General features: G+C 48.3%; 1 protein-coding gene across 4 annotated transcripts in view; it reads left to right on the top strand.

Moving 5' to 3' along the window:
• Positions 1–13,653, top strand: part of PLXNA4 (plexin A4) — a 460,615-nt gene that overhangs the window by 415,722 nt on the left and 31,240 nt on the right. For all 4 annotated transcript variants that reach the window (XM_075081683.1, XM_075081685.1, XM_075081687.1 and 1 more), the window contains 2 exons: positions 1,136–1,282; positions 8,380–8,539. In XM_075081683.1, the coding sequence (XP_074937784.1) occupies positions 1,136–1,282; positions 8,380–8,539 (307 nt within the window). The remainder of the gene's footprint in view (positions 1–1,135; positions 1,283–8,379; positions 8,540–13,653) is intronic.

Raw genomic sequence — 13,653 nt, 5'->3', positions numbered from 1 at the left:
AATGAACACATGGGAAAGTTTTGAAGGTCCCTGGAAGGTAATTTCAGTGACTTCAGTATCAGATTCCTGCTTTCAGCTGAAAGGAAAGGATATAAGGAGGTGACTCTCTAAAGCGCTGCTTTTATAATAGGCTTTTCTCCCCCCACTCAGCTACTTGTCTTCTTGCCTTACCCTGAACAGGGGCCTGATAAGGGCAAGAGACAGGCACACAGAAGCAATATGCTGCTGGCAGATAAGCTAATTAAGTGGGAGACAGGTGTAGGAACTGAGAAAGGGGCCACTTTGCTTCAGATTATTAACTTGTTTTTGCCGGGATTTACACCAGAGGAAAATGACCTCGCTCATTGAGTTGGGACACACTGCAAGAGGAGAGGGCAAGGTGGAGAGGAGGGGAGGAAGGATGGAGAGATGAAGGGGAAGGGAGGTAATAGAAGAAAGCACGAGGAGGGGCGCGTGGCAGCAAATGTGAAGAGGGAGGCAAGGGAGGAGAGGCTAGGAAAAGTGTGGGAAGAGGAGTGCAGTGAGTGTGAATGATGGGAATGAGAAATTAGGGAGAGGTGTGTCTGCTGGCCCTGCCCGTGGGATGCTTGTTGCTGTCCTGTGCTGGGTCCCACGCATCTGACATCAGCAGCGCAACTGTACAGACCCAGGAGCGCATCTTCCCTGGGTCATGGAGCTTCTCCTGCCTGAGCATTGCTATTTACCTCCAGCATGAGAGCACTTGGGGAGACTGCGGGCTCTGCCCGGACACCCAGGATGGGGCACAGGCAGTCCATCTCCCTTTCAGACCTGTCTCCACGTCCTCTGGGACCCATCCCAACACTGCTCCAGTACAAAGCTCTGGCCTGGTGGCAATTGCCTGAACAGCTGTTACAAGGCTCTGCCAGCCCCAGCATTGCCAGGGAGCACTGACACCTTTGTCCTGTGACAGGACACTCAAGAGGGCTGGTTGCTCTCTGTGGAGGTGGAAGGTCACCTTTAGCCCCAAAATGTATGGAATAGACTGATTCCCACTGATACATCTGTCTCAAGGTGTTGGGGATGGTAAGCCATGGCAGGTGTTGACATGCTGTTTGGTTGGGTTCTCACCTCTGCTTCTCTTGTTTCACCTCACGGTTGTCTCTGACCCCTGCAGGAGTGTGCTGGTGAACCTCTGTTCTCCCTTTTCTGTGCCATCAAGCAGCAGATGGAAAAGGGTCCCATCGATTCCATCACCGGGGAGGCGCGGTACTCTCTGAGTGAGGACAAGCTTATCCGACAGCAGATTGATTACAAGACACTGGTGAGTGCTCTGAGCAGACCTTCCTCTGGGCTTGCCCAGCTTCTTCTAGCAAAAGGGGATCTAGATAAAAGAAGCCAGTGATGGGCATGCTGACGCTTTGGGCCAATTTATTCTTGCAACCCAGCAGGGTAACCCTGCTGAAGGCTGACTAGACCCATCCCCTAACACAGCAAGGTTTGTGGTTAAAGCATCTGCTTGCAAAGCATGTTTGCAAAGATGGCTGCTTCCAGGTTACGTCCATTATGCCCTGCCCCACGCCCAGAGCATCTCCAGCTCCCCAAAAGCATTGCCTGTTCTCCGAAAGCGTCTGCATTCATTGCAGGGTGGGCTGGCAGTGCCAATCCTTTATCATTGCTTGGATTAGGTGAGGTCAGGAGTGTTGGAAGACAAGTGCGAACCTTGTGTCATGAATATGCCTGTGAGTGTGAAGACAATAGATATGGGCAATTTACTCTGTTCTGTTAGACAAAATACTTCCTAATACCTATGCCTTTTCCCTGGTGTGATGCCCACCATTCCAACATCCCTCTGAGTTGTAGGTCAAAGGTAACAGTCTTCCTACCACAGAAAGGTGGGGTTGTCACTACAAGTTGTCACCGCCCTGAGCTCTTCCCTGGCAGGAGTGTGATGTTCACGGTGGGGTTTCTTCCTCCTCACTCTTGGGACCAGCGGGGGGGATCCTCATCCCCTCTCCCCACCGCCTGCTCCCCTCTCCCTGGCCCCCGGCACCAGCGGCAGAGCTGCCCAGCGCCCAGCCCGGGCACACAAAGGGCTGGTGTTTGCTGGGCAGTGCCTGCCCGGAGCGGCAGCCCTTGGCCGTGCGGGGTGTCCCCAGCGCTGAGCTCGGGCAGGTCGGGCACGAGGCCCTTGGCCACGGGACGCTTGTGACCAGAGGGACGCCCGGCTCAGGGCATGGCAAGCCCAGAGACGTCCTCAGACCTTGTGGTGAATGCAAAGCCTGTGGTCTTCTGCAAGATATATATTGCATATGTCCAGCTTTAGCTCCTTCTCCGAGATTACCCCTTTTCCCCCTTGATTAAAGAGCATCAATTAAAGAGCATTAGATATCTCTTCTTAGTGTGTTTGTAAGCCTTCGGTTTTTCCTGGATACACTAAATCCACTGAGCTTCTAAGTCTCTGCAGGATGAAGAACACTTTCCAAGCCTTCAGTGATCTTTGTAATTTCTTTATTTCCCATGTCTTTGGTCTCAGAAAACCCCAACTCCAAATTTTAGGATGGTCAGAAGGTGCTCTGAACTTATCAGATTATTCTATTTGCACCCTCAGCTGAGGAACATTCATCTCACTTAACTTCATCTAGCTTTGAAAGCTGTGTCCAGTCAGTATTAGTTCCTTGACCTGTCTTATATCTTAGCTCAGGTGGGCTGATGCTGGAAATGCCTGCTTTTCTTCAGTAACTACAGGGAGTCTAAAGCTGAGCTTTGACTGAATCCAGGTCTGATGAGGGGGTAGACTTTATTCTTAAATAAGACCACATTTTTATTTTGCATATTAAAAACGTGACTTTCCTATTAAATCAACAGTGTAGTGCTTCTTTTCCATTACATGTGGTTGTCTAGCAATTTGGAGGCCTGATCTCACACGAAGTGAGTGAGCAAAAGGAAGAAATATGCAGACAGAGTGATCACTTTCACCAAAGGAAATCCCTCCGATCCTTTTAGGCTTGATATAAAGCAGCCAGCAAAGGGTAGTAATTATAAATCAGCCTGAACAAAGCTCTCCTCCATTTGCTTTGTGTCGTTTGATGTTAATCAGCTCTCCCTCTTACATCTCAAGAGCAGACAAATATATCCCGATAGGAATCTCAGCAGATTTACAGAGATCAGCTTCTGTGAAGGAGATTAAGAAGAAGCAGAATATGAATAGGATTGTTCTTCCTTTCCGTTCCTCTTTATTTCTGTTTTATTTTGTCCTTCCTCTACCTTCCTTAAGAAGTCTGTAATCTTTTATTAAAAATAAATAGTAATGAGATAAAACAAGAACTGATTCAGTATCTGTAATATAGGAATTCCCTCAATGCCTCCTGCTCTCTACCAAATGCACCTGGTCACCACTGTGAGGTTGCTCTGTGTGTGGTTAAAACTCACTGGGCTGTTCACATTTCACGAGCGCTAGATGACTGCTTGACTAAGTTAAATCACAATTCCAGCAACACAGCACATTGAAACAGGCTGTTTACTGTCATTATTCCAGGAAGACAAGCCCAGGGCTGCTTTTGGAAGGCATTTATTCTTTAGCCTTTATTAATCATGGCCAAATATTTTAAGTCATGATTTCAAATATGGTTTGAGTGAAAATCAGATCCAAAGAAATTGACTTATCCAGTTAGAAAAAAAGATGACGGAGTCCTTTCAGACATCTGGAATTACTGATTTTACAATACACACCTCATTCACTAAATTTAGACTGTTTCAGCCTGATTTCTCTCCAAATCAGATAGCTCCAGTTTGCTGTCTGTTCTCCAAGGAAGCAGCCCTCAGCAGCCTAGGGTCTTTGCAGTCTATAACAATTTCTGTACTTACAAGGTTTTTTTCAGTCCAGGAGAAACTAAGCAAGTTACAGATGTGATTTGCTAGAATAAATGCATCACAGCTAAACAGCAGGTCTTCTCCTTACTTCTCCCCGGAGAAACACAGAATCATGGAATGGTGGGGGTTAGCAGGGACCTCTGGAGCTCACCCCGTCCCACCCCCTGCTGGAGCAGGCACACCCAGAGCAGGGGCACAGGGCCGCGTCCAGGCAGGGGGTGAATGTCTCCAGGGAAGGGACCCCACAGCCTCTCTGGGCAGCCTGTGCCCCTGCTCTGGCACCCGCACAGCAAAGGGGTTTGGCCTCATGTTCAGGGGGAACTTCCCGTGTTCCAGCTTGTGCCCGTTGCCCCTTGGCCTGGCGTTGGGCACCGCTGAAAAGAGCCCAGCCCCATCCTCCTGACACCCGCTCTTCAGGTATTTATAAGCACTGATGAGATCCCCCCTCAGCCTTCTCTTCTCCAGGCTGAACAAGCCCAGGTCTCTCAGCCTTTCCTCCCAAGGGAGATGCTCCAGCCCCTGATCACCTTGGCAGCTCTGCGCTGGCCTTGCTCCAGCAGTTCCCTGCCCTTCTTGAACTGGGGGGCCCAGAACTGGACACAGCACTCCAAATACGGTCTCACTGGGGCAGAGCAGAGGGGGAGGAGAACCTCTTTTCACCTGCTGGCCACAAACACCCTCTTGTGTCTTTGCTATCTGTCAGTGCTCATCACCTCAGGGCTGCAGTGGCATTAAAAACCCAGTTAGTTTATTCCATCTATGAGAGCCAGGAAGATCTCATCCTTGCTAACTGCCATCTGCCTTTGACAGAACCCATGATTTTTTAACCATTCACCAAACCAGAGTGCAGCTGCAAAAACCTCACTCCCTATTGCCACTGCTCTACTGTCACTGGGAGATGAAAGATCATCCACCTCCTGCATGAGCTTCATTTCTGCTGACACAAATAATACAGGGGAGCAAAGACCTTGATGTGTGTTAGAAGCCATCAAGAGTAATGGCTAATTAGTGCTTGGGGATGGTAAGCAGGAGCTGCTCAGTACATCTTGAGCAGTGGCATGTTCTGTGTGCTCCCTGCACACCTTGATGGCTCCACTGCTGAGAGCCTAATCGGATCATCTCTCCTGACGACATATTCCAGATGACTAAAGATGCTTTGTGCTGCCTTTGGTGAAGGCTTTTCAGGGAATTTTGGTGGCAGGGAGGAAGCTACTGTGGAGATATAAGGTGGCTCTCCCATGCTTGACCTTTCCGGGGTTCTTTCTCCTCCTTGCTCACTGTCAAGCCTTGCTAAGTGCTAACTCCCTTGGACCTTCCGTAGCCCGGACTAAAAAGGAGAGAAAGATGTCTGTCCCTGGGACAGAAACTGTAGTGGTCTCAGGGCAGACCACTCAAATAATGCAGAGAACTCGGAGCCAGAGTCCCCATATGAGTAATCACAAGCTGTGCCTTTATTAATTAAAAGCCAGTAATCCATAGTGGAGATCAAGGCTTAGCTGTGCTAAGCATTGCGTGTATACGTACACTTAGAGACAGCTCACGGCAGGACGGGCTGGAAGACAGAAAGAGCCCAAGGATGTAGAAAAAGGTTAATAAACACAAATCCAGTAAGATGACATGCCCCAGGGTCATACACAGTCAGGGCTCCGAGATTACTACTCCGCTTGCTCCCAGTCCCATACCTTTCCGTGTTACCCCACAACTGTCATCGCCTTTATGCTACGCCGACACAGACCTCAACGCATGACAGAACAGTGGTGCCAAGTGCTGACGTCCTCTCAGCGGCAAAACATTCAGCATCTCCTTGAGCGACACTGAAGTCTCCTCTCCCCTTCATCCACCTCGCTAGCTCTGCCTCACAGGGCTCAAAGCCTGGTAGTGGGTGGTGGAGCAGTAGCAGTGAATGCATCCAGGCCAGAAGCACAAAGCTTCCCTCAGACTGACTCACCATGCAGGAATACAACGCAGGCCATCTCAGGGGTCTCTTCCCCACCAGTTGACATTGAAGATTGTGTTGACATAGCTCTGAGCAGCACTGAAGGAGCAATGGCGTTACTTCTCTGTCTTACAATGGTTGTTGTGAGGGCAGCCTTGGGTGAAGCCTAGGGCAAACCTTACTCTTCCAGTAAGATTAGAGAGTCTGAATTCTGCTAAATGGATAAAGCCAATGCTTAGATATTTTTTGTCCTGGTCACTTCCTACCAGGGACAATCTGTAGAAAGCTGGGGGGAAAACAGAGGAAACCTTTGGGAGGATTCCCACAGAAGTCAAAGGAATCTCTCTATTGCAAACACCTTATGATTAGGAGCTTCAGTCTGTTGGGTGGGGAGCTGAGATTTTCAGTCTGTGGAGTAAGGATACTTCTATAAGGCGTTTGACAATCTCCAAAGAAGAGCCGTTTAGTGTGTAAAATACAGAGGTGTAGCCTGATAATGTCCTGAAGTCTTTGTACTGAGAGTCTCCCCACAAGAGAACACCAACTGAGAGCTGATGCAAAGCCTGGGGCATGTATGTCAAAGCCACTGTGCTCTGGGATGGGTGTTGGTTTCTATAAGCAATGCTTGAATTCTCTAAAATGTTGAAAGGACCCTATTGGCTGTCACTGAAATGAGCACACCAGAGTTCAGGGGTTTGCAGGTACTACCCCAGGTGTTGGCATCAGAGAGGAATCACACCACACAGCTTGCTCTGGCTGGCATCAGCTCAGTTTGCCTCAGCTGAGCTCAGACCACTGGGAGAGACCTGCAGAGTAACTTGGTCTCCAGAACCACAGCACTCTCAGAAGAGCTGTCCTAGCCCGCCATCACTGCTTCATTTCCCTACAGACGTGTAATGGGAGGGGGGCAACTAATAAGCTCAACACTGGATACATTTCAACAGTGCTTTTTATGTATAGTTCTGTGATCCTTTGAGATGAAAGATGCCCCAGAACTGTAAATCTGTGCTGTTGTTATTATTATCTGAATTGATGCTTCTTCAATACTGCTGGAAGTGACATATAAATAATAGCATTATGATCTAATCAATATCTCATATTTACATCTCCCCTTTCATCCAGAAAGATCACAGAGCTTTTTGTAAGCAATGTCTTCACAAGTCCCTCTTAGCTGAGCATAACAGCACCAAAGGGAGCCTGGTGAGCCAATATATAATTATACCGATATGATTTCACCCAGTTTCAAGCCACTTTGTGATCCCACTGCATCTCAGTATGTTAAGATGGAAAGCAATGGAGAGTCCAGTACCTATTGCGTACTACAGAAGAGAATTTACAGCCAAAGTAGAATTTGACTAAGGAATCAACCTAACATGTCTGCACTTGTAAAAGCGGCACAGGAACATTTAATGACCGTATATAGCCAGGAGCATCACTGAACATGCCTTCCAAGTGCAAAGGTGTGCTGAGTTTATAAAAGTTTATAGACTTCACACTCCTGTAGCCAGGAGAGAGAATAATGCTCGACATAGACATGGCCAAGAGTTAGCGGGCAGATTGCTGTTAAACACTCTCTGTGTGTGTTTAAGGCATTCCTCCCTCCCTCCCAACCACATATGCTTTGCATTTACTCTTGGGCAGAGTCTTTGGTGAAAATTATATTCTCCTGGGAAATCAGAGGCCTCTCTAGTTGGGTCAATTTTCTTGTTCTCTATGTGAAAGCAGAAGTTGTTGTTTTGTGTTCCTTTTTGTAAGAAGCCCTGCATTTCAAATTGATAACATTTTTCTGAGAAGCGTCTTGGGTCATCCGTGGCTGTGCAGACGGACAAACTTAACTCTGAGGCGCTGAAGAACACTTTTACCTGAATTGTCAAAGTCAGGTGGCAATGCAAGGCTGCTACTGAATTCAGCCACCTTGCCAGCTCTCTAGGGAGCAGGGAATGGGTTAGAGGCCAAGGAAATCCCTGGAGAACCCTTTGGATATTAGTTCAGCTCCCACCAGGGTCAGGCCTGATTGCATTTTTAATTTTTTCTATGAGTTTCAACTGTTTCTATGAAACAAATGTGTCAATGGCCATTGCCTGGTACCATTTAGGTGAATGTCATTTTTCCTGAAAGCACCAGAACCTGAGCTGGTATTCGTGAGCTGTCTGTTAGTAACTATAGTGAACATGCCAAGGAGATGAAGCTCAAATCTAAGGGGATGTTCCCACAGGTATAGTAGTTTCACCTCACAGAGACAGGTGGCACGAGACACAAGTTCAGAAAAACCTTCACATCAGCCCCAAGTCACTGACTGCAACATCTGGGAGCCCACAGCACTTAGCTGAGAGCCAAATCCTAAATTACCTTTAATTTCTGGGCACAGACAGTGGTAGGGGTTGAAAGCAGCATAGGCATGGATGCCTGCAATCTCCCTGTGTGAAACCAGATCTCTGTGCCCTCTCAAAGGAGGGAATACTCTTGGGACACATTTTTCCCCTAATTGCACCCTAGGTATCCCTCTGGCTTGTAGAAGGCAGGGACCTACAAGGAGGTGGCTGCAGAAGGGTGGCCACAGAGTACTCGTGCTGCTGTGAAACATGTGGTGGCTCTCACTGCCTCTCTCTCAGGTCCTGAGCTGTGTGAACCCCGACAACGTGAACAGCCCCGAGATCCCGGTGAAGATTCTGAACTGTGACACCATCACGCAGGTCAAGGAGAAAATCCTCGATGCCATCTTCAAGAACGTCCCCTGCTCCCACCGACCTAAAGCTGCTGATATGGACTTGGGTATGTGAGTCCACAGCAGGCCCTGATTGTCCCCGGGCAGGCGGGAGAGGGGAGATGGGAATCAGCCAAATTCAATCTAGACACTGTTGGGGTAAGTGCCACGTCTCCAGACTGGGTGTACTTGCAGCGCTTCTGCAAGGCAGAGCAGCAGCAATGGTGAGAGGGCAGAAAAGAGTGATTAAACTGATGCATATGCTCCTGGATTATGAAATCTTTGGCCTTGAGGACTTAAAAAGACCAGTAGCCATCCTGCTTCTCTGCCCACAGAATTCGGCTTGGACAGGGTATGGAAAAGGCATGACTGGGGCTATTCTCTCTGTCCTGCTGAAGACTCCTGGAAAAAGAGCACCGAATGCCCAGGGTGTTGTTGTCAGCAGTGTTCAGGCTGCAGAGATTTATTCCTAGCTCTCCTCTGAATAGTGAGGGTTTGGATTATATATATATCTTCTTGCTGAGATAGTTACAGCACAAGCAGTATTAATTACTCATTGTGCAGGCAGAAGAAAGGGGATGAAATATCCTCTGTTCAGTGGGCTGCATCCATCTCACCCCTGACTGCTCCCCTCTCCTTACAGCACCCCACCACCACCAGCAGGGCTGGGAGCTGCTGCTCTGAAGTTTCCTTTCTGCAGATGACTAGGAGGTCTTAAGGAAAGATTAGTCCTTCTGTTTATGAATTCATGCTTTTTTTTTTTCTTGGTGTTTTGCTCCTTCATGCATTGCTCTGCTTGGAGGGTGGGAAGAGCTGCGCCAGCTTCACCTGCATTTCTAGGCAGTTGCACTCTTGATCGATGGGGCACACAGGGAGTTGTACATCCCAGGGTGTACAGGGCTGCCTCTGACGCCAAAATCTATTTCTGCCCAAAACCAGGAACACGGGTGCTGGGAGGAATGAGGTGCATGAAGCTGGGGTTCAGAGGCAGATGTGATACTACACTGGGAGGTTACTATGAAAGGATGTAGAAAAATCTGCTCAGGGCATTGCTGAGCTGTCTGGTAGGGAGCTGGGGACTGTATTGTGGCTGTATCTGCCAGAGTTTGCCCTCAGTGACCTTCAGTGAAAGAGACTTGAGTGGAAAATGATGGAGTCTATAAAACCCAGCAAAGTAGAAGAAGAACCAAAAGGAGAAGGAATGGACCGATGCCAAGAAAAAATTCACAGCAATAATAGAGGCGGGAATGAGAGGTCAGGGATTAAAGTTAAGTGTCTAGATGTGTGTGCGTATGTGTAGAGGAGGAGGGGATTCCTGACAGAAATTGCAGCAAGATTCCTGCTCATGAAAGGCAGTTATAATAATGAAACAAGCTGCCAAAACCAGCAGCGATAAAGAACAGATTGTATGCATCATCAAGAAAGGACCCAAGACGATTTTGGAGCTGCTGTGAGTCAGCAGGGAAATGGTGAGTGCTAGGGTGAGCATGAGAGCAGATAGGGCAGGGTGCCAGGGCACAGTAGACCAGAGGAGTGGTGTCTGCAGTGAGATCTCTCTACCTATCCGATGCTGGACGGTGGCCACAGAGCCCATTATATTTGGATTTCAGACAGCGTATGAGTGGAAAGTAGTTCGTTCTGCTGTGAGGATGAATGATGCATCCGTACTGGGAGGCGGGAATTCTACCCGCGTGTTGCAAACGCAAGGGATAAATTGCAGTCCACAGGTTTTACTGCAGCGCTGACAACTGACAGATACAGAAGTGTGTGTGTGCGGGGTCCCAGGTGGAGCCTGACAATTTTGCATCCAGGGCTATTGCTGTTGTAAGAAATATTGACCTGCTGAGTGGTGCTTAGGACCAGCAAGTTCCAGAAAGTACTTATGAGCATGTGCACCCCTCAGAGGACAGACTTGTCCGTACTGACAGGAGACTGCTTAATGAGCAGCTGTTTGGCCAGTAGCATTGATGATGCTGTTGGGGAAAAAAAAACCCAACAAAACAAAACAGAAAATCCCCTAATCTAGTAGAGGAGTTTTGCCAGCAGCAATGTAGTTGCAGGCTCCTTTAGCACAGCAGCTAACAAGGTGGGAGGAGCAGGGCTGGCACAGGTGAAGCAGGAACAAGAGGATATGCATGATGTCGAGCCACAGCTCCAGCCCAGCCTCTTTGCAGGAAAAGATGTTTGTTGGCACCTGGCATCCTTCGGTGACAGTGAAGGCAGCAAGGGGAGAGCAGAAAACACTGCTGGCCATTAGAAAGCTTCACAGAGGATCAGGCAGGATCAACCTACCCCAGGCTGAATGCTCAGAATTGCAAAGACAGCTGGATCGGCAATGCCAGTCCATGCTAAACAGTAGGTCAGAGCAGATGACTATAATCTGGCTTTGAATCGACTGTTTTCTAAACAGCAACACCATTTTCTATTACCATTACAATTTTCTGGGCTTTCTGTCCATACTAAGGCCAGATCGCTCACATGGAAGAAAGCAAACAAGCTAATGAGTTATTTTGAGTTGTTAAATGCAGGGTAGCTGCAGGCAGAGTGACTTGTATGTGTCGCAAATGTCATAATGTTTTGCAGTTACCCAGACAACTCATGGAGGGGGTTGTCAGCTGAAAGCACTTATTTTGGACACCCTGAGGTTACATTTTAGTCCAAAACCCAAATTGCAGCCCTCTGAGTAAAGGCTTCTTTATGCAGTGGCTATTTTTGTTATTATTTTTTAAAGCCCTCGCAAAAAATGAAATACCCCGTCTTTGGGAAAGCATTAGGTTGCAAGGATCACAAAACAGGAATTTGGCTCCGCACTGAGGCATTCATTCTTCCCTGTGTTTCAGTTGCTTTTTGAAATGGACTGCTGCGGCGACGGGAGCTGCAAGGTTGGCTGTCTTGCACTCGATGCTGTCTGAGGCTCATTGGGGACCATGGCTGGGCAAGCTTTCACTGCCTTATCGATGGTGTCGTACTGGGGCGAGGGGTTCAACCTTCGGGAGCCATTTAGACTGGGTCTAACTGTAGTTTACTTATAGTAAGGCAGGTGACTTGCATACACAGGATGGAATATTTCCCAGGTATCTTCCATCTATACGTTCTGATATGAACTTTTTTTTCCCAACCATGGTGGTCCTTTCTCCACCCCAGAAGCAGAGCGGAGCTTCTCCTCTCTCCCTAGAGGTCAACACGTACTGGACATTTACCCTTTTTTGTTTCCTACCAACCTGGTTGTACTGGTACCCATAGCATACAGACAAAGTTTATCCTCCTATTTCCTATGCCAATTTGTCTCTCACGTGGAAATTATTGGGAAGAGAAAAAATACTCATAGGACTGAAAGCAGCCCCCCCAGCTCTTCAGACTAATCTTTCATGAGCACAAGTGATCATGAAATAGGCATCAGGCTTAGGTAAGCCACATGCCTTTGTTCCATGTGCCATTGCTGTGCAGAGTCAGCTACAAACCATTTCGCAGCCCTTCATGGGAGACTTAGGGTCTTTAGGAAAAGGGGGGGAAGCATTGTGTGAGTCATGAGCAGTTGCCTGAAATGGACTGTGTGCATCATGACCTAGAGGTGCCTGTAAAGGATGGTGTAACTGGCGATGACTAGCTCAAATGAAGGCACTTGGAGTGAGCTGGCAGGTCTTCCATCCACCTGGGTGTTTCAATTGCCCCTGAAAAATATTCTCCCTGCTGCACTTTTCTCCATTGTTCGATGGCATCTTCAGGGTGACCCAGATCAGAGAGAAGGCGCAAAGGAGGTGTAACATTTTCTATAGGATTTGAGGTGCAGGAGGACGCCTCCCCATCTCTCATCCCCCCATAGAGTCATTCCCAAGCCAGGCATTGCTATAGCTCAAAGAAGCACCTTTTTGTCAAAGGCCCCTGGAATTTCTTTTTTCCCAGTCAAGTTTAACAGAAAGGTTGTTTCCTAAAAAAAAAAAAAAAAAAAAGAAGAAAAAAAAGAAAAAAAGAAGAAGTAATTCCTGTGTGCAATAAAAAGATACACTATCTGCTGAATGAAATATAAAGGCTTCACAGCAGCTGTCTCCTGAGTTTGCATTTACCGCTGCTCCTGATTGGAAGGCTTGATAAAGATAATGGGATTTTTTTACCTCCCTCCCTCTCTCCCTCCCTCTCAGCGGAAGGTGGAAGTGTAACAAATTGGACTGGAGTATGTCCCTCCTTTGTGCTGGCTCGCAGAGGAGTGCGCAGATCTGATGAGAGAGGGGACAGGGTGCTGCCAGCGAGGACAAAGCTAACAGTTTTCACTTAGTGCTGTGAATATGGATGTCAGGGTCACCTTTTCCTCCTTTGCACCCTCCCTTCCCGTTCCCTTGCAGATCAGTGTGTGACCACCTCAGCTGGTGCTCGTGGAGAAGGGAAGCGTGCAGTGCTCCTGTGAAACTAGGAAGGGTTTGGGCATCACGACTGGGGCACCTTTCCCTGTCGTTGCTCAAATGCATGATTAAGTGATTTGTATTTAGTCAGGGCAAATGGGCTGCAAAACTGAAGCCAGATGCTCTGAACCTGCCCGGCACAGACTTTTCCCCCTCTCTTGCTCAGGAGCGGGTCTTGTGGGGAGTCAGACTGTCCCTTCCTCTTCCTCACAAGGTCCTTTCTGGCGGAACTCCAAGGAGAAGGGCTTGGTAACCCCCTGTGTCTGTGCAGGAGCACAAAGGGCTTGAGGGGACATCCCCTGATGTCCCCAGCTCCCCTGGGGCAGAGGGACATCTGCTGCTCTCAGGACCCTGTCCAGCCCTTGAATGCGAATAAAGCACGGAACGAGGAAAGCTGGGTTTGCCCTTCATGTCAGAGCCAAGTGCAACACTAAGAACCTGCGCATCCCTCCTGAAACACTGCATGAGTGTGTGTCCCTCCCCAAAGATGAGCCAGAAGAGAGGAAGACCTTAGTAATATGCAGATCCCTGAAGGAGAGATGTCAGAGACACCGTCCGCAAGAGGCCATGAGGAAGGCCCATAAGGGACACATTCTGTGACAGTAGAAGTGGCTTTGGCACTCTGTGGGGCGCTTCATAAGAGCACTGTTTCCCAGCCCAGCCCAAACGTCAGCATTTGGTGCTCTTCCCAGAAATTCCTGGGACCAGTTATCTTCCAATAATCCAGTCCAGTTGGGAATGGACAGAGAGCATCACCCTCGGACATCAAAAGGATAATGTAGGTG

Source organism: Phalacrocorax aristotelis, chromosome 1, assembly GCF_949628215.1.
Source record: "Phalacrocorax aristotelis chromosome 1, bGulAri2.1, whole genome shotgun sequence".
Lineage (NCBI taxonomy): Eukaryota > Metazoa > Chordata > Aves > Suliformes > Phalacrocoracidae > Phalacrocorax > Phalacrocorax aristotelis.
Note: the sequence above shows the minus strand (reverse complement) of the source record. Positions and strands in the feature narration are given on the sequence as shown.